Source organism: Phyllosticta citriasiana (assembly GCF_038021145.1).
Source record: "Phyllosticta citriasiana strain CBS 120426 chromosome Unknown IWZ02scaffold_5, whole genome shotgun sequence".
NCBI lineage: Eukaryota > Fungi > Ascomycota > Dothideomycetes > Botryosphaeriales > Phyllostictaceae > Phyllosticta > Phyllosticta citriasiana.
The window spans coordinates 242784-266604 of record NW_027117282.1 but is presented as its reverse complement, the minus strand read 5'-3'; the positions used below and the strand labels follow the sequence as shown (position 1 = coordinate 266604).

At 54.1% G+C, this 23821-nt stretch overlaps 7 protein-coding genes across 7 annotated transcripts; 4 read left to right on the top strand and 3 right to left on the bottom strand.

Moving 5' to 3' along the window:
* Positions 1–130: 130 nt before the first annotated feature.
* On the bottom strand, positions 131–1627 carry IWZ02DRAFT_221290 (protein required for fusion of vesicles in vesicular transport, alpha-SNAP). Its single transcript, XM_066762820.1, has 5 exons — positions 1443–1627; positions 1261–1384; positions 887–1199; positions 660–834; positions 131–604 (listed from the first exon to the last, which is right to left on the bottom strand). The coding sequence occupies exons 1-5, from the start codon at positions 1476–1478 to the stop codon at positions 365–367; spliced, it is 888 nt and encodes a 295-aa protein (XP_066623551.1). The 5' UTR covers positions 1479–1627; the 3' UTR covers positions 131–364.
* Position 1628: 1 nt separating this feature from the next.
* IWZ02DRAFT_221350 (DUF726 domain protein) lies at positions 1629–2577 on the top strand. Its single transcript, XM_066762822.1, has one exon. The coding sequence runs from the start codon at positions 1839–1841 to the stop codon at positions 2442–2444; it is 606 nt and encodes a 201-aa protein (XP_066623550.1). The 5' UTR covers positions 1629–1838; the 3' UTR covers positions 2445–2577.
* Positions 2578–3938: 1361 nt separating this feature from the next.
* IWZ02DRAFT_447897 (Mus7/MMS22 family-domain-containing protein) lies at positions 3939–11357 on the top strand. Its single transcript, XM_066767310.1, has one exon. It carries the CDS (start codon positions 4004–4006, stop codon positions 11189–11191), a length of 7188 nt encoding a protein of 2395 aa, XP_066623549.1. The 5' UTR covers positions 3939–4003; the 3' UTR covers positions 11192–11357.
* Positions 11358–12501: 1144 nt separating this feature from the next.
* IWZ02DRAFT_516860 (uncharacterized protein) lies at positions 12502–14721 on the top strand (the record flags this gene model as incomplete). The annotated part of the gene is made up of 8 exons (XM_066770685.1): positions 12502–12579; positions 12963–13053; positions 13121–13217; positions 13266–13342; positions 13398–13511; positions 13562–13600; positions 13664–13697; positions 13831–14721. The coding sequence occupies 8 exons, from the start codon at positions 12502–12504 to the stop codon at positions 14390–14392; spliced, it is 1092 nt and encodes a 363-aa protein (XP_066623548.1). The 3' UTR covers positions 14393–14721.
* A 103-nt stretch (positions 14722–14824) lies between these two features.
* IWZ02DRAFT_417335 (arginase family-domain-containing protein) lies at positions 14825–16592 on the bottom strand (the record flags this gene model as incomplete). Its single annotated transcript, XM_066765797.1, has 7 exons — positions 16248–16592; positions 16176–16193; positions 15935–16007; positions 15772–15855; positions 15494–15715; positions 15133–15443; positions 14825–15072 (listed from the first exon to the last, which is right to left on the bottom strand). The coding sequence occupies exons 1-7, from the start codon at positions 16474–16476 to the stop codon at positions 14825–14827; spliced, it is 1185 nt and encodes a 394-aa protein (XP_066623547.1). The 5' UTR covers positions 16477–16592.
* Positions 16593–18132: 1540 nt separating this feature from the next.
* On the bottom strand, positions 18133–20244 carry IWZ02DRAFT_221264 (mate-domain-containing protein). Its single transcript, XM_066762819.1, has 2 exons — positions 19328–20244; positions 18133–19279 (listed from the first exon to the last, which is right to left on the bottom strand). The coding sequence occupies exons 1-2, from the start codon at positions 19971–19973 to the stop codon at positions 18360–18362; spliced, it is 1566 nt and encodes a 521-aa protein (XP_066623546.1). The 5' UTR covers positions 19974–20244; the 3' UTR covers positions 18133–18359.
* A 775-nt stretch (positions 20245–21019) lies between these two features.
* On the top strand, positions 21020–23197 carry IWZ02DRAFT_221104 (major facilitator superfamily transporter). The gene is made up of 3 exons (XM_066762816.1): positions 21020–21542; positions 21593–22648; positions 22705–23197. Exons 1-3 carry the CDS (start codon positions 21266–21268, stop codon positions 23007–23009), a joined length of 1638 nt encoding a protein of 545 aa, XP_066623545.1. The 5' UTR covers positions 21020–21265; the 3' UTR covers positions 23010–23197.
* The last annotated feature ends 624 nt before the right edge of the window (positions 23198–23821 follow it).

Sequence of the window (23821 nt, the reverse complement as noted above, 5' to 3'; positions counted from 1 at the left end):
AACGCACCGGCACTGCGATGACGTAGACGGCTTGGCGGTGCCCGAATTCCAGGGTCCAAGGATGTTCATTTCATCAGCATCTTCATATGTAAGCAGGGTTTCACGTGCATAGCCACAAAGCCTCAACCAGTTCCGCTTGCGTGGTCCAGTCTTTTGGGGCAGAGGTAGTTTTGAAATCACTACGCACCTTTGAGGCATTAGCATGTGCCGATCCACCATTGCAATTCATTGGTGTTTGCGTAGTGTGAGGTAGACATTAAGAAACCCATCCACGATCTCAGTCAGGAAAAGGCACAGATGCCCTGATGTGGAGAGAAAACATATCCAGCAGTGCAGCATTTAAAACTAGCCTCTACGAACGCCTTTAAGAAAAGTCCTCTTCCTCTTCTTGGATGTTGTTCTTCACCCGCAAGAGGAGTGTCGTCTTCCACTTGTCCAGCGTCGACAACTGATCGAATTGGAAGAGCTTGTCCGAAAAGGCAGACTCGTCAGACTGCTCAAGGGCTTGGATGAGGTCTACGAGCAGTTGGTGTTCCCTTTGAGCGGGGAAAGTGTGGTCAATCTCACGGAAACGCTCCATGGCTCGGTTGGTGCCGACCAGATCCTGTTGTTGGGATTAGTTCAGTGAATCCTGCACACAAGACTACACGAATACGTACGTTGGTCGCCAACTGGCAGATACCAGCCTTGAAAAGGTACTCCTTGACGGACCATCTCATCAAGTTGTTGTTGATGCTGGAACGAGCCACCTTCTCGTAAATGTCGCTGGCTTTGTAGTAGTCTCCCTCAAGACCTGCCAAGTCTGCGACCTTGAGCCACATCTTGTTGGCCAAGCTATGACGCATAATAAGTACCGAGAATGGCACGTTGGGGAGAGTCGACTTACGCCTCAGCCCTGTCGTCCTCGTACCAACTCGCAGCGCACTCGTACTGCTCAAGAGCCTTCTTCTGGTCTCCAACCTCCACCTCGAACAACTCGGCCAATTTCTGCTTCGCCGTCGCCGCTCGTCGAAAGTTGCCTTTCTTGACGTAATGTTCTATGGCCTGGTCCATGCAGCGCGCAGCATCTTCGGGGTCAGATTTCCAATACGCATTGGCAGCGTCGGCGCGGGTGTTGGCCGCATCGTCAGGTTCGTTCAATTTGTTGGGGTCGGCTTGGAGGTCCGCAGCGCGCTCGAATGCCAGACCAGCTTCTTTGCCTGTGAAGCAACTCTCAGCACATTGAACGTCTCAAAATAGATAGCGATGACGTGAACGGACCCTGCTTCTGGATCCTGAACGCATTGGCGGCGTCCCTGTAGAGTTCGACCGCGTTTTCGTACTTCTCGGAGCGACCGCCGAAGAAGCTGAAGCCGGAACCCGCCGATGCGGCAGCTTTGTCTGCCTGAATGTCGCATTAGCACTGGGGGAACTCGACGTGGGGCCAAGGGCCGTTTTCTCACCTTCTGCAGAAGTACCCTGGGATCCGCCGAGGCCATACTGTAATCTGAGTGGGATGAAATGTAGAGACGGCGACGTTGGGTAGCAGCGGGGAGAATTAGCGGAGATCGTAAGGTGGTAGAAGTGGATTGTGAGGAAAGGAAAGTTGGCTACCACGCATTACGCAGCCCGCCCGCATGCACCTAAATGCCAAGACTGGTCCCGTCCTATCGATAACCTTCTCGTCACTGTGTGAGGTGCTCGGGCCAGTTTCAAATCCAACCCGACCTCCTCTGGTTGCAGACGCTTCGATTCAAGTCTTGCGCTAGAAGTTTGAGGTACAGATTTCCAAACTTTCACAACTTTCGAAATGAATTGACTGGTCTTGGGAGCCGACACTGACCGTAATAAACTAGATCATGCTGAGATTTGCAACTCTGCTTCGTTGCGCCAGTCGAGCACAAAGCAGCGCGGCTAAAGCTCAGCCCTTGTCGTTCTGCGCAACCAGGAACATCCGCTTATCATCGACCAAAGCTATTGGAGACATTGATGAGCTTCTAGCCAAGTCAACATGGTCGGTCAAATCTTTGCTGCCCTCGGATTCGCAAGCTGCGGACGCCCCAGCTGTGACGCCTGAACAGCTGCGGCACCTGCTCCGACTTTCGGCTCTGCCTGAACCCAAGACCGCCACAGAGGAAGAAAACATGCTGTCTACACTCCGATCGCAACTGCATTTTGTGCGCGCCATACAAGAGGTCGACACGGAAGGAGTTTCTCCTCTTCGAGCCATTCGCGATGAGACCACACCCGCCGAGGAAGAGCTCGAAGTTGGACTCAACTCGGGTGCGATCCAAGAAGCTCTGGCGCAAGAGCAAGTAAGAGGAGCACACTACAGACGCGTTGTAACAAAGGAAAGGGAAGAGGACGACATCTCCAAAAGAGCCGAAGACTGGAATGTTTTGGGATATGCAGAAAGGAAAGCTGGGAAATACTTCATTGTCGAAAACGAAAGCTCCCACAATTAAGGGTACCTGGCAAAGATCACCAGCAGGGTCATTTTCAACCAGGCGCTCCTGCCCGCTCACCCAGCGGATTGGATCTCCGAAATTATTTGGCCAATCTCGACAACTCTGGCACGAGAGAGCTGGGCTGAGGATTCATGATGATCTTGGGCTGAATGTGCATGGCCTTGGACACGCCAAAGCGACTGCTGCTCTTATTCGGATCTTGTTGAGGCTCCCATTCAATCACTTCGCCAGCGTCGAGTTGGAGCCGTCGCAGCACTCACAGAATGGCCGCTTCGTTCCTTCATTGGTCAAGCGGGATAGGTCTCGTTGTGGATTCGAGGCTTCCGTGCCAATCAAAGGGACGTCTCTATCCGAACTGTCCCCAGGTCCTTTCACCGGAGCTTCCTTCGATTGAGAGCCTTGCGAAACTGAAGGCCCCGCCGTCGTTGGATGATGAGGTCTCTCCGGACTAGCTGATGTTTGAGCCATCATGTCCTCGTTGACGTCAGGATCTGGAAATAACTGGAAATCGCTCAACGGAATGTAGTCGAAGCCATCAAGCGAACGGGTTGTCCAGAAGAACGCAGGTCTTTGGATGGGAGGTTCGTTGCCAGACGTCTGCTTGCTTTGACATTTCTGGGCTCGATTCAAAGTATTTGTCGAATGGATAGAAGACATTGGGGATAAAAGAGTTGACTGAGGTCTGATTGCAATCATTGAGCGCCTGTAGTAGGAAGCAGGCAAGGTGCCGTGATGAAGCGGTGTTTTTATAGTTGCTCCGCGAGCTAAGAGGCGGCCTCTTGTGCAACCACAGACACTGCCGCCTGATTGAAATGCTTGATATCAAGATTGAACTAGACAAAGACTTTCTCTATTCTAGACTTCGTTCAGAGGGAAGCGCTTCTCAATATGCTCTGCATTGGAGGCCTCTCTATGAGGACGTACGATCCGTCATCTTTGAGTCTCAACATAGATTGATGATTGTTGTCCGCCTCTCACAACGAACATATGAAGCTCTCCAGCTAGGACTGGCCTTTGCCATTGGCACTGTCAGGGCTTTTCGTTATGCTTTGGGTAATTGCGTCATTTGGGGTTTTTGGTGGTTCTTCTCCGCTATGCAATGTTATTCGAGCTTGAGAAAATTGCACCCGATCTGACCTACTGCTTTTCCTTAAACTCCCTGTCATGCTTTTGTTGTTCCAGAAGTGGCTTCCAAATGTACACACCTAATGCCATTAGTTTTATCCTTCAAAATCCAAATCAAACTACGGTACCAGATACGATGCCCACGACGGTTGCAACGACGAGGCCTTGCAGGTTGCCTTTTGCTGTCATATTTTCAAAGTCGATTGGCGATTGACGCGAGAGTATAGGCTATGCAACCCGATTGAGGATGCAGGAGTTCTGCTGCGAGTCCGGAGGCGAGCCGGTTCGGGGGCTTAGTAATCGGCAAGACGCGCTTATCGGGCAAGATCAGCCTCGACGCGTCGCGCGTCGCCTCCCAGCCGACGAACAACACTGCAGGCATTCTCACTCAACATTTCTGCCGAAACGCACCGCTATGTCAAAAGCTCTCCATGTCCCAATGGCGCACCAGAGGCTACGTCCAGGACTCGGATGAAGAGGACGAATACGATTCGCAAGAAACCCACGCCGGCACCGACGCGAACCAAGACAACCCAATCGACGCACGGAATACCGAACATGACGCCATCCACGTATCTGGTCGAACATTACACGCCAAAGGCTCTGATAGGATCGAGGAAAGCAGCGAGGATGAGCTTGCTCAGGAAGATCCGAAGACCACTGCACGACACTTCCTCAATCCAAGCGCAAGGATCTTCAATCCACACGTCACATTGCAGGTCCAGCCAGCAGATGGAAGTCGAGGTAGTCAGGCCTCAAACAAACGTCACGACGAAGACAATGGGTTATCCTCCGCCGGAAACATGGCTTCAAGCCAACACCGGCCTCGTATCTCGGACGAAACAGTCGCAAGGACGGAAACTGGAGCTGAGACACAGGATCGTTGCTCGGCGGCTGATACACCGCAGAATGCGTCCCAGAAACTTCCAGCCAGTAGCTTTAGCAGTGGACCAATTTTTCGGGCTGGTTCGCCTGCAGAGGTTGCCGACGACCTTGACGAACTGCAAAATGACTGGCCTAGACAAACTGCTCAAGCGCAAATATCATCGTCGCTGCCGGCGCAAGCGAGATCCGAATCACCGCTCTCCGAAATACCGTCATCGCCGCCAGATTTCAGAACAGATGTTGAAAGCAGAGGTGAGAGAGCTCCGTTCCAACGACAGTCTCTTGTCTCGGTTGTCATTCCACGAATGGAAAGGCCCGCCTCGGTTTCTTCGGAGGCGGGAAACGTTAATGATGTCGAGTTGGCACGGATTGGAAGAGCCTTGCGAAAGCGAAATCCTATCCAACTGCACCCCTACTTGTTGGAAAACGAAAAATATAGGCAATCCCTCCGAGCAAGGGGCCTCAAACCGGTCAAGGTCGCAGCTCAAAATGCGAGACACCAGCACGAGGAGAACCGCAGGATCGAAGGCCAGACAACTCAAGACAGAGACTTTGTAGTCGACCAAACACAGTCTAGCGAATTTCAACACAGCTCGCAAACCGCTCTGCGTTCCTCACCTCCACTGGACATTCCGACAACTCTTCCGCGTGATGAACTGACGGCATCCGAACAAAACCACAAGGCTATGAGCGATAGCGATGAGTTTCCCGAACTCTCCGTCTTGGTTCAACGAAAACATTCTGGCGCAATCCAACAAGGCGCCAAGCGTCGAAAGACAGCCCCGACTTATTCAAGAAAGAGTTTGAGCAATCGAGCTGAACAGCCTCGACCTTTTCGTGAAGCGGAGTTACGCGTGCTTGATATCCCTCCATCGCCACCGCCCTCGCGAACACCGCCTGTGCCAGTCGAGCCCCAAGTCCAGGATCGTCGTCTTCGATTGCTGCCGTCGTTGAGTCCAGAGCAGCCGCCCACCCCAGCAGTGTCCTCATCGCGAAAGCCGATCCGTAGAAGAGTCGTGCGGTCAGACTCGGACGACGAATCGCCGCAGCGGCGCCCGAGACGCCCCAGCGACCACTCAGCAGTCGATTTGGTTTCGTCAGACTCTGAGAATGATCCAGACGAAGCTATGCAGTCCCACCTCCGCAGACTGCAGAAGCGTATCAAAGGTGTTCTCCCAGCTTCTTGGTTAAGATTGGACTATCAGGCACAAGCCGAGAAGGAGCGGCAAAGGGACCAGCTTCCAAATGCCGTGCCTCGAGCGAGAAGGAAATCGGCGCTCTCGAGAACGCCGAGCGTGCGGACAGGAGTCACGGTGACCAGCGTACACACCAACCACCGTCGACCGACCTCGACTGCGGGAGACTCTACCACCCACGCAGGGCAAACAAGGCCTCTAGATCTATTTTCTGACGGTTCGGAAGCTGATATGCCAGTTGCGGAAGCCATATCCTCGGGCGCTCGAGAAGAGTCTGAGCCGGACCTGGATTTTGATGAGAATTTGATATCTCAGGGGGGCTTTGAGGCCCCTGAGCATGATTGGGTTGATCCCATGCTGCCTTCTGGCTCACGGAATCGAAGCTCGAACAAATCAAAGCGCAAGAAGCAAACAAGACTAACAGATACGTTGTATTCGCGCAAAAGAATGCGACTCGACAAGTTGGAGGCTTCTCCACACATAGCAGTCCCGCGTGCTCCTTCCTCTCGGACAAGGGGTCGCCGTGAGAACCGCGCGAGAAATCCGTATCCGCAAAAATCTAGAGCTCCCCGTTTGAGCGTTCTCGATGCGCCCGTCTTCCAAACGTCAAGATCAGAGCAGCTGCCTGCTTTTCTCCGCGTTGCTGCACGTTCAGTGCGCCACCGAGTGGACAAGGGGAGACGCAGTCCGAAGATGAAACACATTAGATTACAGACGGCTGCAGACACTGAGGATGCAAACAGTGTCTTGAGAGAATGGCGAGCCGGAACGATCCTTCCTTCGGCGCAACCTGATGTTCGCACACCAAAATTGAACCACCCGGATTCCTTGGACAGCGCGGGCCGAGAGACACTCCAACAATTGCCAGCTCCAGAAAAAATATCCGATGGATCCGGAGACCATAGAGTCCAGATTGAGGATGAGAGTGCCTCTCCGCAGCAAAAGCCCAAGAAAGGATTGCGGCAAATGCAGCTGAAACACGTACAGTCGTTGACAAAATCCGGGCTGGCTCCCCGTCGAAATCAGGATGCTCAGAAGCGCAAAGGCGAGCATCTTCGGATATCCAAGAACGGCCTAAAACAGCCGGACTACCGGACTGCTCAGCTAGAAGGCCTTGAAGATGACTACAATCGGCGCCACCGGGCGGCAGCTTTCAAGAAAAGCCTCTCCAAACTCAATTGGAATTTCGCGGACAATTTACGCAGTGGAGCCACAGTGACCAACCCTCAGCTCTCAAAATTCTTGGAAGACAAAGACGAAGTGATACCTTTGCCAATCGGTCAGAGTCGACTTGAAAACGCCCAAGAATTGAACAATGTTCGTCCCGACTCTGAGCCGGAGTCCCGGGCGCCAGTGCGCCCGCCTCGCAAAGGACGAATCAAGCGGCCGGCTCAGCGTGTGGACACTGAAGCACGAGAGTACCGGCAGCCTAGTGAACCTTTACCTCAATATCTCGACGACCAGCCCATTCCCATGGAGACCGAACAAGTGGAAGCGGACTGTCTGGTGGGCTTAGGACCTTATGGGACACGATATTCAACAGACTTTGACGTCCTTCCACTTTCGATGGGCACATTCTTCCACGAAAGTACCTTCATCGGAGGGGGAGAGTTAAAAGCAGTCTTTGATCTTAAAGATCGCGACATTAACACACCAACCAAGGCGCTTGTGCTCAATTTCAACGGCAAGACATTTCGATGGGGCGCTTGGACTGACGAAGTGGCATCTGACCTCGGCTCTTTGTGGTCAACTGTTGTGGCAGGCCATGGTCAACACAGAAATCCTGATCTGGCCGAGTCGCAAGAGGACATCTTTTCTGGTACTGACTGCCTATGTCTGCTGAGGAAGATCTTGCGGTTTGTATCGGTGCATCTCCATTTCCTTGATCCCGTTGATCGCCGCTCCTTCGTTCTGTACATGTTCAATCTTCTCGAGATGGCTTCTGCCAAGCTTCTTCCCAATATGGCAACCTCCAAGATTTCATTCTCAGGTCAAGACCCTCAGAGCATTGCAGTCAGGGCTGCCATGTTTCTGGGCCTGGTCACATTCCAGACTTTACAAATCGCAAACAACACTACTATGGACAGCTCCATCAAGAATGACCTGGAACTTCTCTTCAAGAACGTCATGGGTTCACTGCTCAAGGCTGTCTTGAAGCACGGCATGGTTGACCTTAGGAGGTATCTCGATGACAATCGTCGCCATCTGGTCCGCGAACGCGGTATCCATGAGGACGACTTGGCCATCGAAGTCGTTGTGGTTTCTGGACACGTCTTGAACTTTGCCAAGATCTCGCAGTTTTCATTCTGGGGCCTTGTTCGAGAGGAGTTGCTTCCGCCTATCCAAAGCTCGCGGCACATCGCGACTTTTGAGCGCACGTGGTATGACATATTCACGCTTCTTCCTTACTTTGAGTTTGACACAATCGGTGTCCTCAGATCTGGTTGTCGTTACCAAACTGTTCAGGGAGACTGGTCCCTTGGCATGCCTCTCCTGAGCCGGGTTCTGAAGCTTTATCCCGGTACATCTCAGAAGCCTGGCGTGTTTGTCAACGGATATCTTCGCTCTTGTCTCTGCAGGTGCCATTGCTTGGTCCAAAATTGGAACTGGAAGCGATGCGAGCCAGCGCTGACAACCACCTTTGATTTCTTCTCGCACCGCGGCTTCAACAACCTGCAAAACGAAGAAAGCAAAGGTTCGCCAAGGTTTCTCCACATGCTGAATCAACATCCGTCCCTTGTCATCCAGCCAGACGACCGGACATTCCACGTGTTCCTGAAGACCTTGGCCGTTGGTCTGAAGGCATTGCGGAGTGTCTACAACGAGAAGCAGATTCGCAACGTTTCCTGGCGTCTGGTCCCAAACCACAGACGCAATTACCGCAAAGAAGAGGCATTGCATCAGCAAGATCTAGAAGGTCTCCGCAACCAACACGACTTGCTTTGTACGCTTTACTGGGCGTCTCCTCCAAAGTCCCGAGCCGGCCTGACTTTTCTCCGCAATCTCGTGGACCAGACTGCATCGCACCGAGAAGTTTGTCGACTTAGTGTCAAAGCCTGGTCCGTTTTGGCCAAATTCCAGATTTCTACAGACGAAGGGATCACTGCGCTTGAGCCTTTTTCCGAGTGGTTCCAAGACATCGTAACGCGGAACCTGGCTCAACACAGGTTCGCCAGGTCTGAGGCAGAAGCTCAGTACGAAGCTATGAAGTTCCAAGGGCATGATCACATCTCACCTCAACAGTTACAAATGACCATCAAGACCAACCAGTCTCAAATTCTGGCAACGATACTAGATGCCGTTGTGGGACTGAAGATGGCCATTTCAGCCGCGCATGATGTTGAAATCGCCGCTGTATTCCTTCAAGATTCCGCAGTTTGGGACTTGTTCAAACTGTTTGACGCCAAAAGCGTCGACGTCATCTCCCTGATGGTTGAGGTGGTCGAAGTTTTCCAGGCATTCATGCAGATTGTCGAAAACAAAGACAATGAGAGTTCCGGAGAAAGTCAACAGACTGAAGACAGCCAAGACTACGGAGAGTGGCCAGATCTGGAGGATGAAGGACTGGTTCCACGGCAATCTGCGAGACCAAGCGGTCCGCCCATGGACTTCCTACAAGATTCGCTCTGGCATTTGTTGTCAACTTGCTTCGGCGCAGACGTGCCTCCTGATGACAAGCTTCTTACCAAGGTAGTCGAGGCCTGGACGAGGCTCGCTGGCCGATTGGTGAGAATCGGCAAAAAGGAATGGGATAGCTATCTGGATGCCTATGGCGCAAACTCATGGCGACAATTGCAAGACACCGAGCAAACGCGGAAATATAGGCCCTACTTCATGGCGCTGGTGATGGGGCAAAATTCGACGAGCTACGAGCAGCACAAGCAAGACTTCTTGACGAGCTGGATGCTCTGTCTTGTAGAGCGCGAGTCGATGCTAAAATTTCAGCATCGCTTTACCTCGGCTTTGCTGAATGCGGATCCTGAACACCCACTTCTTCAGAACCTTCCTTTCCTGAAGAACTCTAAAGGTCTTATTGACATCAAGTTGTCCGAGTTTCGGGAGAGGCGTCTCAGTCTGATCTCGACGATTTTGGCCAACATGCGGGACGCGTACGACGAAGCGATACAGACGGGCCACGACGACCTCCCCTGCCTGCGTCGAGAGCTGAGCCACCTCTTGAAGCAACTGATGAATGCAATGAAGAGGAACTACCAAGAACTTCAGCAGGAGACATCTGTCAAAGGATCCTACGTTGCTTTTGTCCAATCCGTGGTCGAATTCCTCCAGCAATACATCTCGGAGATTCACCCCATTGACAAGTTCTTCACCGATTCGTCCGTCTTTCCTTTGCCTGCAACAGACCCTACATACGTTGTTGGGCGTCTCAAGTCCTACACGTCGAAGCTTTCCACTCCGCGGACACTGAAGCAACTTGTGACATTTGTCAAAACTGTCACTGAGCGTGCTGCTTTTGATACTCAGCAAGCGTATCTGGTGTCCCAGTTTCATGTCGCCGTGTCGAAAACTTTTGAACATGGCCCGACAACCACACTGCAGCCTTCATACGTTCCAACTCTCCGCCATGTCCTACTTCGCGCAATTTTCCCGGCCTACATCGCCCAATGTGTTTCGCAGAATGGCCTGATTTCCTCGTTCCTCCTCTCTGCCCCAATTCTCGAGGCAACCGCCCTTTTCTTCTCCGACCTCCCAATTTCGTTCTCTGCTACTGATCCACGCTCCTGCACCGTCACCACTGCCATGCTAGCTGCCGTCCTTGATGCCCTGCTTGCTGGTCCTCTGGCGCTTCTCACTACTCACACTCGCCTTCTTGAGCTGCCGCATGTGCTACGCACAGTCGCCCTTCTTTTGCATGTTGCGCAAGCCTCGGTACCGGCGGCCACATACATTGCACTGCGCACTGGATCAAATCAAGGCGCTGGTCTCGTCAAAAGGATATTGAGCATCAGAAAGTGTGCTCTCTGGATCTCGTCCATCGTTTTGGGAGCCGACGAGATCGACGCTGGTGTTCCAGACCTCGACCTGGACGAACCCGTCGATGACCTTGAACTGGTCGTGCCCCTTTCTGACCGCCATGCAGGCGCACTCACAGAGCAGGACGAGCAGGACCGGCAACAGCGGGAAGCCCGCCTCCTTTCCGACATCCGCGGCTTCTGCGAGAAGGAAGTCAAAGAGAGCCTTGAAGGTGGCGAGTGGATTCGTGTGTCTACATCGGTGGCTGCACAACGAGGTCAAGCAGACGTTGAGGCTGACGAGGAAGGACAAGACGTCTACATTTTCACGCGCGGTGGCAATCGCAGGGAGGTCCAAGTAGCCACGTGCAGCGTTGCAAGGGGGAAGCACGAAGTCGTCCAGGCGGTCGAAGCACTGTGGGCGGTCTGCGAAACATGCGGCATCGCGGTGGATGCGGGACTGGCTGTCGGGGTCGATGCAACTGCTCAAGAAGAGTTCGACCTGCGCTTGAGGAGAGCAAGAGATGTGGTGTTTCCTGGCGAGAAGGACGAAGTCGTCATCATTTGAACGGAGTCTGGGTGCAAGCGGCGGCGCCTTTTGAATTCGTCGCAACTCATGTTTTGTCAGTCCAGCAATTGATTTTTATGCGGCATCGCTTGTCTTTCAAAAATTGTTCTCTAGCATAAGCATACTATCAGCTCTAGCAAGTATGATAATTCCTGGGATCGAGTCATACTTTTGTGACCATTGGTTGAATTCCCTGTCGACAACTCGGCCAGTGCGCGCGGTCTTGTCTGCGCGCTGCGTCGTATGATTTATAAACCTAAGGCCTCTAGCACTTAAGCGATGATGAAGCATATTAACCGGCAGCACGAGAATGTTTCAAGCTCCGGACTGAGGCTCGACGATTGTTGTGGCTCACAGGAGCTGCCGATATACTGCGCCACTAGCACGCAGTTGAGTACGATGCGCCTTTTCTTCGCCATTCTGGAATGTCTACATACTTCCTGCTCCTGTGATCGCTGGGAGACGTGGATGGTTTGAGTCCGTCTGCGTTGTGAGTGCAGTACTGGTGCGGAGGCTTCCTGTCCCACCTCCCCACTGTGCTGCATCTCGGCTTTCTCTCCACTCTAACCCAAGCAGGCAGTTCCTGGATGTCGCTGGCATGTACGATCTTCTTTCATCCCGTTGACTCAAGTCGTAGCCAGACAGTGAGATGCGACTAGCAATGGGAGAAAAGGTTGGCTCAAAGTGTTTGAAGACGTCCTTGGGTCAGGGGCGAGAAAGTTGGGACGCAGCGTCACAACACCCTCTTACGTTCTCGAACTCTCGACGACCGACAAAAGACAGGGAAATCCCATCAGTAAAGCAACCCTTTGGACCAAACGGCGAAGACAAACGGTCCCGTACCGACGCGGACACCAACGAAGAAAGAAAGCTTAATCGACGCAAACTTTGCTCCGCTCCATTTTTCCTCCGTACCACGATGGCCAGCGACGGCGGTGGCGGAGGGACACACACACACATACACCCGGACGCAAGCCCATCCAAGGTACCAGTCAAGGTATTTGTAGATTGCGCGCCTGTCGCGGCCGAGGAACAATATACTCAGCCCTACATCCCATCCAACAGGTTCGCCCCACAAGTCTGTCCAACTATTCGACCCCACAACCGCTGCCAGCAGCTTGCTAAAGACGAAGCCTCCAAGCGAGGAGAGAGCGGGTGTCTGGCCAAGAAGGATCTACCTCCTGCTACCCGATCCTTTGCAGACATACCTACGCAAAAAAGGCGCGACGTCACGCACTGGTTCGTGAGCCACCACACCAGCAGCGAAGCCGCCGGAGACTCTCCCCCCTCACCTCCTCCTCCCCATTACCATGGCTGATATGGACGAGGGGCCTACCGTGCTGCGCGAGTTGCTCATCTCATTGGCCACGCTGTCGTGCTTCATGATGGTGTGTCGAGTGTACGCTCGCTACTTTCTGCTGCGCATCCCCGGCTTGGACGATGCGCTGGCCATTGTCGCGTGGGCAAGTTTAGAACCTCCCGCCCCAGTTTCACGATCTCTGGGGGGGAAATTGTTGTTGCTGTGTGTGGTTTGCAAATGGTGGACTGATTGGTTCTAGATTTTTCTGCTAGGGTTCACAGCTTGCGATTTCACTGGTGAGCCTCCCCTCCTTTCAGTCTACGAGTCGAGGCGTTTTGCTGAAAGGAAAATTGAAAGGTACCTTTTACGGCTCCGGACAGCGAAAAGATCATATCTCACCAACGAGCCTACGCACTCGCAGAAAGGTCGGTTTCCTGACTCTTCTCAGTAAGCTTTCTGACACGGGTACAGGTCATACCATCGGGATTGCTGATGTACTTCATTGCCAGCGGTCTAATACGGCTGTCCATTGCCGCCTTCTTGCCCCGATTGAACCGAGAAAGTAGGCCTGTCTGTCCCTTTATTTCGAAGACCATGAGAGAAAGAAAATTCCACTTACTTGTACCAAGGGCGGTTTCTCATCCTCGTGTACGTGCTGGCTCTTGCCATTGCCTTGACTACTGTCGGATCTTTATGTGCCTATCTTTTCCAATGCCATCCCATCAGGTATTTGCTCTGCCCGCTGTCGGAAGATGCTTTTCTGACCACAGGCAGAGCGCTTTGGCTTAACAAGCATGCTGGAATCAATTGCATAAGCAAACCCCACGAGCGAGCCATTTTCAGTACCCATGGTTAGTCCCGGTTCTGTTTTATACCACGCAACATGTGTACTGATTTTGTGGCCAGCTGCTCTCGGCATCTTCTATGATATCATGCTGTTTCTTGCTCCTCTGTGGGTGCTGCATCAGAACATGATGTTCAGTGTGCGCCTGATGAGGATAGTGTTCGTCTTTGCTGTTGGTAGGTACCCTGCGTCAAGCAGAGTCAACTCAGGATACTCACAGGCCTAGGTATTTTTGCCATCATTGCTGGAATAATTCGTTTTGCCTGTAAGTGAGGGGCTTGAAGCTCTCAGAAGAGACTGCGGCCACGTTGCTGATGCAAATGAACAGACATTGTGAAACCGAGGGATTCGACAAAAGCTACGTACGTGGAACTGAGCCCGACGCTTTGCAGAAACATTAGCCATTTTTGATTGCACAATGTGTCGACTCCTGTATCTTTGAAAATCGAGAAGAGACGCGCAAACGCGTCGTTCCTCAGGACTAACACAACACAGACACATCGCAATTCGCGGCGCCATCTGGACAAACCTCGAAGCGCACTGCGGTCTGTGGGTAGCATGCGCGCCTGCGCTCCAATCACTACTGCGTCTGATACCATCGTCGGTGCCACTCGTGTTAGCAGGCGGCGGCGAGAAGAAACCGCGGCGACGGGCGTCCCCGTTAGCTTGGCCCGGGAGCCACGGCTCGTTCCGCGACACCTTCTCGTCGACGCCGCTGTCGTCGTTCCTGGCGCGGTGGCAGTGGTCCAACGTCCTTTCTCGGCGAAATCACCAGTCAAGCAGTGATCAGACGCAGTCGTCCCGGACGCGCGTGGGCAGCACTGCGGATGATACCGTCAATTCGCACAGCCACGCGTGGCACACGGCGCCGACGACGCAGGGGCACAATGACGAGGGGCGGGGAGGCTTCGAGATGGAGGCTGGGGGGCACGCGGGCAAGGACTTGGAGAGAGGCAATGGCGATGGGATTTATCGGACTATTGTCATCAGCCAGGAGAGCGATTCGCGACTGGCCTCTCGCGATGGTGGTGCGGATGAAGGTCGAGAGAGAGAATAGTCGGGCAACGTAAAGACATGGCGTTAAGACATGGCGTTTTCTTTCTTCCAAACACAAGGTTCAAGATGTCTTCAAAGCTCGTGGTGGATCCAGAAGAGGCTGTAAAGAGGCTGGAAACGTGATGAAGTCAGTGTTCGAGTGAGGCAGTGGGTGGTCACAAGCCCGTTACCAGATTGGGTAAGTCGCGTGGTTTCACACCCCAAGGCGCCGCGCCCCACGTTTCTCATGCACCTTGATGTCTCCAACTCAAATACAAACACTTGCGCAATTCTGGTTCATCATCCTTACACCGACCGACCTGTCCTGACCTTGTCCAATTTTCATCAATTTCACATCCTCATTGTCTGGTATTGCCTCAACTTCTCATCAACCACATTCTGGCCCTTGCCTTTGTCCCTCATATCGTCATGCTCAAAATTTCGTCAAGTTTCTTCAAAGCTCCTCCATGTCGTCGCCAATCGAGCTGATGCTCAGCGGGCCCCTCTTCACCATGATGGTCATGACTTCGTACAAGGCGTCGGCCGCAGCCATGGTCGTATGCTCGGCGTTGGTGTCGTAGGCCGGGGCGACCTCGACAATGTCGGCACCAATCAGGTTCATGCCATCGAGACCTCTGATGATGGTGCGAAGTTCGCGCGTGGACCAACCGCCGGTCTCGGGCGTGCCGGTGGCTGGGGCGACTGTCCACAGCAGTCAGCACCATTCCATCCAACACACCAGAAAGAGCATGGGGGACTTACAGGCTGGGTCGAGCGTGTCAATGTCGATGCTGAGGTACGTGGGCCTCTCGGTGCCGACGCGGTCGCGGATCTTCTTGACGATGCCGTCGATGCCGATGGTGTCAATTTCGCGCGCCTCGACAATCTCGAAGCCGCAGTAGCCGTCGTTCTCGTAGTCGGAAAGACCGCTCAGCGTCGTGCGGATGCCGGCGTGGATGTTGGAGTCGTTGGCGAGCAAACCCTCTTGCGCGGCGTGGTAAAAGTAGGTGCCGTGGTTGATGCTGGCAGTGTCTGACGGAGCACCACCAAACACCTTGGGGCGCCAGGTGTCACTTGTTGCGGTCAGCTTAGCATTCTAGGAGAGACAGGAGCGAGAGCATACAGGTGAGAGTCAAAGTGGATGACGCTGACAGGGCCGTACTCGCGGTTGATGCTGCGGAGCAGAGGCAGCGTGATGGTGTGGTCACCGCCCATGGTGATGACACGGGGAAGAGTCTTGCCCTTCCTCGACAGACCCTTCTTGTGGGCATTCGTGGCCGGAGCACGGGACAGAATCGAGTTGTGACCCTCCTCGATCTGCTTGATGGCCCAGACGTTGTCGTACCTTTGTCCCGGTCAGCCAGCAATCCCAAAACAAATTACTTATACAAGAAGACTTACGAAGTCACAGGCACATCACCGCAGTCAAGGATGGTGGCCCAGCTGTTGAAAGGGTTGGCGTCCAGGGGGACATTGTATCCTCCGCTAAATCCAATTCTCCGTGAGCCTTGATCCTCCGCGAATCACTTGTGAGCTTCTGCTCTTTGATGGCAAAGGGACATACTAAAGATTGAGGCGGCGAGAACCTTGTCTTATTCCGGAAGGACCAAAACGAGCACCCGGCCTGTACGAAGTACCTGATCACAGTCAGCTTTGTTGACCCAAGATACATCAAAGTGTGCAAGTTGTCCGCAGCAGGACCACGAGCAGCGCATGACCCTGCTGTGCGCATCCAGGTCTCGACTACTGTCCCCGGTTTCGCCGCGGACAACCGATCGCTTCGTCGACGCAGAAATGAAACTAACCGGTATCAAATGGAGCACCTGGGAATGGCCAGTTAGCAGGATATCTCTGTGCCGAGAAGGCCTTCAACACACCAAGGAACGCAATGTCGTACTTGACGTCGTCGGTAGCGAGACACGGCGAATAGGCGACACGACCAAAGGTCGAGATGCCGCTGAACACCGAGTCTGCTTGGGTGCCACCGTCGCCGGGGAGAGTGTTGTACCAGATGCCCTTGTGAGGGCCCTCAAGAGGCTCTTGCCTGTGGTCGCTGTGGGCAGCCACTAGCGCAGCGACGCTGGCGAGAGTGGCAACGGTCTTCATGGCCAATAACTTTCTGGACAATCCAATGGGCAAAGAGGATCAACAAGACGACGCGAGACAGCGCAACGGGAAATAGAAAGAGCCTGGAAAGACAGAGGGACAGGCAGCAAGGCGAAGTAGGTGTCATCCACTCGAGCAGCAGAAGTCGAACAACAAAAGAGCTGGTTAGCCGTGCTGCTGCGCTTCGTTGGTTTCTTTTTGAACCCACACCGCAGCGGGGGAGAGGATCCACAGACCCAGCGCCAGCAACGGCGCGTTGGTAAACCAAGCTCGTGCCTGGCTTGACTGACGTCCTCCACACAGACAGACAGGCGGAAAAAACATCTGCAGCAGGCAGGCATGGATGACGGAGCCACCAGCCCAACCCATCTTCCATGTCCATTCCGTATCCACGCCACGCCAATGGTCCAATTGGTCCTGTCCATATCTCCCGCATCTACCTTTCTGCAACCTTGGCTGGCCTGCGTGACCGAGCCTGACCGATCGCTCTCGCCACGTCGTTGTCCGTTGTCGTTGATGTGCATATACACATCTGTGAGCAGACAGGACAACTTACCTAATGTCGTCATTACCAACCGCTCTTACACGTCGCGCCCTCTGCACGCAATTGGTTGATCTGCCCGTGCCCCGCCGCCGGCTCGCTGGGCCCGCCGCTATCCTGCGCCCTATCTTGATTATCCACAGATGGGCCTGAGGAGCGTGGTGGCTGTTGCAGTCGATTCGATTTTCTGCTCTCGTGTCTCGACGCTCTTCCGAATGCTTGGCTTAGCCTTCGATAAGGAGAAGATCACTCACTTAATTTTCCAATTCAACCATTATTGACCATCGACCTGTCTTGCCTACCAACGGCAGCGGCAAGTAAACAAGCAACCCGCGCGCATCATCACCCCACCATGTACATACATCGATGATAAGCAGCGCTGAAAAACGGCGTTTACTAACACACAAGCGGCGGCCCGAGCTCAAGTTCTCCCCTGACTTGCCCTGGCTGTTGTGCGCGTCGATCCGCCGTCGATCGCGCAGCTGCACAGCCGACCAATCAGCGTCGCGCGTGGCTACATGTAGCTACTAACGGCGTGACCAACGTCATCCCTGCAATCTATCTATACACGCGCCTTGCTCGACAGAGATTTTACAGACATGGTTGACTGCCGCGTGGTGGTGCTGGATAAGGATGTCGTCGTTGTTTTTTACTACGGTCCAGTCTCGCTCCAGTCAGTTAGTCAGTCAGTCAGTTGATCAGTCTCCACTTCCCTTCGCTCTGAATGATCGACGCCTTGGTTCGCCGTCGCCGTCGCCGCCATCGCTGTCGTTCCTGTCGCGTGGGATAAGGCACATACATGCGCAGTGCAGTGACATATCCCATCCCGAGCACAGCAGCTGTCTCTCTTCTCGAGGGCCTGCCCGCCCGCTGGCCTCGACAAACGCATGTACAGTACAAACCGAGCGGTGCAAAGCCATTTTTTATGGTAGTAGAGGCGAGAGTGTTCCTGCTGGCTGAGTGCGTGGTCGTGCTGCTACCTACCTATTGTACATATGACGGGCATGAAGCAGAGCTCTGCTGCTCCTTTTGAGCGTGTGTTCGTGAATTTGGCTGGCGTGGGAAACTCGGATTTGAGGCGCGGCGGCCACCAATGATGATTGAGAAAGTTGTTTCTTTAGTTTTTCATCCTTCTTTGGGAAAATCGGGAGATGTTGAATGGATTTTTTGGGTCTTGACGTGTTAGATGTCTTTTGTCTTTATATGTACACCCGGTCTATGTGTACTAGGCGTCTAGACATCGCCCTGCTTGCCTCTCGTGCGTATGTACACCATCGCCATGAAACCAAGAAGGAAAGAAAGAAACAGAAAGGAATCCACAGCTAGCTGCATCCATCACTCATCATAGCCCCCCCTGGCCCATCCCCGACTCAACCCTCTCCCCATGATCCATCCGCTCAAACGCCTTTTTAACCTGATGCTCCCAATTACTGCACGCGACAATAATCCACTCGAGCGCGCCGACGAGGTACAGCGCGATGCACTGGCCGACCCAGAGGCCGGCGAGGCCCCAGCCATGGAAGGCGAGGTAAATACCGAGCGGCAGCGCGCCGGCATAGTACGACACCATGTTGACGGCGGCGCCGATGTGCTGGCGCCCCATGCCGCGCAGCGCGCCGCCGCAGCTGCCGTTGAGCCCGTCGGCGATTTGAAAGAGCGCCACGTACGGCATCACCTGCGCCGTCAGACGCACGACGGCCGCGTCGTCGTTGAAGATGCGCGCGTACACGTCCTTGACCCCCATCAGCACCGCGAGCACGATGGCCCCGAGTGCGATGCTAAGCCAGGCGGCCGTGTTGGCGGCGCGCGCGGCGCCGCGCGCGTTGCGTGCGCCTAGCAGGTTTCCAACGCGCGCGCTCGTCGCGACGCCCACGCCGAACGGGATCGTGTTCATGACCTGGTCGGTGGTCATGATGACGGACTGGGCGGCCAGCGGGATGGTGCCTAGGCGGCCGGCGGCGAGGGCGACGATCTCGAACGCCCACCACTCGGTCCCGACGTGCACGACGCCGAGGAAGGCGAGGCGCGCGAACACGCGCAGGTTGCTGAGGGCGGCGCGCGGGGCCCAGCCGCCCCAGCACTCGCTGCCGCCGAAGAATCGCGCGTAGGCGACTAGCAGTGCGAATGAGAGCCAGTAGCATATCCCTGTTGCGAGGGGCGCGCCGAGCAGACCCATTTCGAAGGTGTAGACGAAAAGGTAGTTGAGGGCGGCGTTGAGCGGCGATGTGATGCACAAGACGTACGTTCCTGGACGCATAATTTCTGCTGCGGGTTAGCATGGACTGTCCGGATCCAGGCGTGGTAACGTACCCTGAGCTTGAAGATACTTCTTCATGCATTCAAAGTAGATGTACCCGAGACCTCCAGGCACCAGGACGCTCAGGAACTTTGCCGAGTCTCGCGCAATGAAGTCTTCTTGACCGAGGGCTTTGAAGACTGGCTCGGAAAAGATCCACAAGATGGCCACGGGGATGTAGAAGAGGGTCAGAATGAAGAAGGAGCGCTGCAGAATGATTCCCAGGTCATGCTTGTCACGGCTGCCCGTGAAGCTCGCGGACGCCAGAGTATCAATGGCGGTGGTTCCTCCGAGGGCAATCAGCCATGCTGATGCCATGGCAAACATGTACGAAAAGGCCGCAGTTGCCAGCGCCTCCGCAGAGAGACGGCCGACGATGAGAACTGAGATTGTCTGCAACGAGTTTTGGAGTGTGTAGGCCAAGATGACTGGTACAGAGCTCTTGAACAGTAGCCAGAATTCGGCCAACACCAACTCCGTTTGGCTGCGTCCTCCATCTTCAAGATCGATAATTTCGCCCTCTTCTCTTTCGCGCGGTGGCAGAAGCGAAGTGTACTCATCCGGCGTTTGGAGGTGCGACAGTGGTTGCTTGTTGTCGCGCCGCAGGAACTTTGGGAGCCATGATCGCGCACTTTGTATGTCGTCTTGTCGGCTTTCCATGGTGGTCCGTCCGGTGCGCTTGGAAGTTTGCGAGAGAAGCCAAAAGGAAAAATGTTGCAGAAACGCTGCAATACTAGAAGAAAAAAACAAAGGACGCTCAGCGAGCACGAGAACAAGCCACACTCAGGCCAAGGTGGTGCGAAAGGAAAAAGATTCTTGATGAAATGAATTGCGGAGCGTAGGTCACTGAAAATGCTCAAGAACCAATGTAATAATGCAGACAGTCACGGCGGAGTCTGGATGGCCAGCGGGCGGCACAGTGGCAGCGATAAGAGCGATCAATTACGCCATGGCAGTTGCATGAAGCCAGCGCAAAGTTTGGTCGGCGGCACTCTGTTGTAAGCAGCGAGAATAATCGAGACAGGTGCAGAGACCAGACGATTGGCAAGTGGTTGTACGGGGGCATACGGAGTCGATGGCCGGCGAGCGTGTCGAAGGACGTGAGACAGGGATGACGAGCGTCTTATCGCCGTCGCAGCAGGCTTGGACTTGACTAACTCGGTCGGCTAAGCATTACTGCATGTGCGCAGCTGGAGTTGATTTCAAGGCGGAGGCCGTCTCCGCAGGCATCGCCAACGGCGGCCAGATTGAAGACGTAGTGGAGAGACATCGGATGTTGCCTGAGGTGGACGGGAGTCTGGTTCTGGATGACAAAGGCTCCCTGGCTCGTGCTGCCTCGCCAATTCGTGGGCGGTGACAGGCGGCAGTTTGTTCTCCACTGGCGCTCTGGCGCTGCTTTGCTGTTCGGTCCCAAACAATTCAAACGACAACTCCAACCTCACATCAATCTTTCTGGGCATCCCGCACCAAAACTCTCCACTTGACCACAACCATGCAGGAACTCCAGCTCTCCCGCGACTTTCACGTCGTCATACAAGGTGTCCGCCTCACACTTGGCCACTTGCTGATAGCCGGACCACAGTAGTTTGAGATAAGGAACGGCAGCCTTTTCCGAAATCAGTCAACACTATCCGGATCGCGTGGGACAGGGTGCGGCATGGAAATTTCCCTCTTGCTGCTCACACTAGCTTGAAGCCATCAAAGTCGTAGCCGCATATGGCGGCCATCATTCGGTAAGGATTGGGCTTGTCCCTCCCGGCTCGCGGCCGTGTGTCTCTTCTTGTCCTCTCCTGTCCAGATTTTGCTGTATTATTGTGAATCAGGTCGACCACTGGTATAGATAGACCAGGTCTGAGTCCAAACTCTTATTCATCTTCAATTTGAACGCTTTCCGCAGCATTGACGGTCTCTCGCTTCCTGTTCGTTCTTGACTTTTTGAGCATCTTGTCAAAATGGAAGCAGTAACCGGGCCAGCGCCAGAATACTCGCAGCTCAGCACTAAAGCATCGGATTTGACAAACAACGAAAAGAAAGATGGCGTCGTCGAAAACTCGTCACACACGACGCTCGAGGTCGAGCATGTCGTGGTCCTCAAACACGGCGTGAGGCTTCATCCGCAGCCCACGAGCGATCCCCTGGATCCACTGAACTGGTCTACCGCCCGGAAAAATTCCATCCTCATCATTCTTATGGCTTTGTACTTTGAATTCACTTACCTTACTACAACCAGTAAGTTCTTCATCCTCAAGTTCCAGTCAGTGATTGCTCACTGTCCCCAGCCGTACCTTCGTTCCCCGAAATCGAAGAGCAATACAGAATTGGCTTGGACCAAGTAAACTGGACCGTCGCCATCCCAGCCCTTGGCCTTTCTGTCGGACCTTTCCTGTGGTCCCCGCTCGCCGACATCTTTGGACGGCGCATCGTCTTCATCGTCGGAACTCTGATCGCCTTTATTTCCACCATTGGCGCAGCCGTCGCACCTAATTATGGCGGTTACATGGCTGCGAGATTTTTCCAGGGTCTCGGCGCTGCGCCTGCTTCGACGGTTGGCATGGCCATTATCAACGACATGTTTTTCGAATACCAGAGAGGCCTGAAGCTGGGGATGTGGGTGCTGGCCCTGGATATGGGTCTCCTTCTCGGCCCGCTCATTGGAGGCTTCATGGATCTTGTCGACCACTACTGGATCCAGTGGTTGAACGCCATTCAATTCGGCGTCATCCTGCTTGCAGAAATCTTCTTCCTGCCAGAGACTCTGTACCCCAGGAACAAGATGCTGACGCGTATGCCTTACGTCGAGGGGCTCGATCACTCACAGTCAACTGTGGACATGGAAAAGACACAACGGGCACCCAGCGTCGCCACCGGGGTCGATCTGAAGCGCACAAAGAACCTCCCCTTTTTCAACTTCAAGCCCGTACCCGGAATGCAGCATCCGAGCATCTTGGACCACTACATCCGGTTCGGAAAGATGTTTGCGCTCCCAACTGTGTCCATATCGGTCCTGATCTACGGCTTTGGCTGGTACTGGTGGATCATTTCCATCATCACATACATCCCCACGGCGTACGCGCAGTACTCGCCGCAGATCCAAGGACTGCTGTTCATTGGATTGATTTTGGGGACGCTATTTGCCGAGCTCTTCTGCTCCGGGCGTCTCAGCGACTGGATCATCGTGAAGCTGATGGGAAAGAATGGAGGCATCCGCGTCGCTGAGATGCGCCTGTGGCTCGTGTATCCGGCGTGTCTGGTCACGACCGTTGGGCTGATTCTCTGGGGCATCAGCATCGACAAGGGGTACCACTGGATCGTCGGCCAGATTGCTTTCTTCCTCAGTAAGCCCTTTCTCTTTTCCCCTTCCCAAGTCTTGCACAAGCTCACAAAATCATAGTCGCCGCGGGCATCCAAACCGGCAACACCATCATGGCCGCCTACACGGTCGACTGCTACCCGCTGCAGTCGATGAGCGTCGTCACCTTCTACGCCGTCTTCCTCAACTTCAGCGCCTTTGTCGACCCCTTCTTCATCGTGCCTTGGGTCGAGGGCTCCGGCTACACGTGGAGCTTCGCCGCGCAGGGCATCATCACTGCCTTTTCGGGCCTCGTCGTCATGGCCCTGATTCATCGGTACGGTCCCAGGATCCGCGCCAAGGCTGGCGAGCCGGGCTGGGTCAATCCCGAGTACAGTTCCTTGTGATGATTTTTCCCTTTTCTTTTTTCTTTCTTGTTGAGGGAGGGCGCTGCAAGATGCAAAGAAGATGGCGGTTATTTGTGGAAAAGTTATATACCCCGGGGGTAGGAGAGAGCCGAGCGAGCCAGAGCGAGGAAAACAGCCGAATCAACATTATTCTTACATTTAACCTTGATTCAATCAGAAGCGCGTCGCGTCTTCGTTTTTCCAGCGCACGCAATCCCATCACAGCTGAACGCACCATTGAATTTTGCTTTTGCCGCGTGCCAGCACATCCATCGCACGACTCGCTTCCGAAACACGGCGAAGGAGAATCGCCGTAACGTTCCCCCTTCTCAAACCTTGTAACACAAAAGCAACACACACCACCAAAACGGTTTGAATTGAAGCGTCCAACTCCAGTCGCCATGCCACGCGCTCCGTCCCGAAAAAGGAAGCACGCAGTATCCCGATCTACGATCTACGCGCCGCCCTGTTGTCTCGTTTCTATTCGCCGATAAGAGAGGCAATGCAGCGCGGTGTCAGCCTTGCATTCTTCTGCTTTCTGTCTCGCTCTGGAACTTTTTGCATTCCTTGCGACAGACAGCAAGCCAACCAGCCAGCCAGCCAGCCAGCGTAGGGGAGACAGACGGGTTTTTAAGTTTGATCTCCGCTGCATGGACGCACGCATGCAAACGTACCTCCGTTACTTGCTGACGGTGTTGGATACCTACGTAGGTGGATGGCTGCAGACCAACCAGCCAACAGAACCCCTTCCTTGTGCCAAACGCAATCGCCAACGACCGAGCTAGAAAGCAAACACACCCTCCCGCCTACTT

Coding starts and splice junctions, on each gene's coding strand:
- IWZ02DRAFT_221290 (XM_066762820.1), bottom strand. CDS start 1,478: ATGGCCTCGGCGGATCCCAGGGTACTTCTGCAGAAG. Junction 835..886: donor GAGGACGACAGGGCTGAGGC/GTAAGTCGACTC, acceptor TATGCGTCATAG/CTTGGCCAACAAGATGTGGC. Junction 605..659: donor TCTGCCAGTTGGCGACCAAC/GTACGTATTCGT, acceptor TCCCAACAACAG/GATCTGGTCGGCACCAACCG.
- IWZ02DRAFT_447897 (XM_066767310.1), top strand. CDS start 4,004: ATGTCCCAATGGCGCACCAGAGGCTACGTCCAGGACTCGGATGAAGAG.
- IWZ02DRAFT_221264 (XM_066762819.1), bottom strand. CDS start 19,973: ATGGAAAGCCGACAAGACGACATACAAAGTGCGCGATCATGGCTCCCA. Junction 19,280..19,327: donor GAAGTATCTTCAAGCTCAGG/GTACGTTACCAC, acceptor AACCCGCAGCAG/AAATTATGCGTCCAGGAACG.
- IWZ02DRAFT_221350 (XM_066762822.1), top strand. CDS start 1,839: ATGCTGAGATTTGCAACTCTGCTTCGTTGCGCCAGTCGAGCACAAAGC.
- IWZ02DRAFT_221104 (XM_066762816.1), top strand. CDS start 21,266: ATGGAAGCAGTAACCGGGCCAGCGCCAGAATACTCGCAGCTCAGCACT. Junction 21,543..21,592: donor CACTTACCTTACTACAACCA/GTAAGTTCTTCA, acceptor CACTGTCCCCAG/CCGTACCTTCGTTCCCCGAA. Junction 22,649..22,704: donor CCAGATTGCTTTCTTCCTCA/GTAAGCCCTTTC, acceptor ACAAAATCATAG/TCGCCGCGGGCATCCAAACC.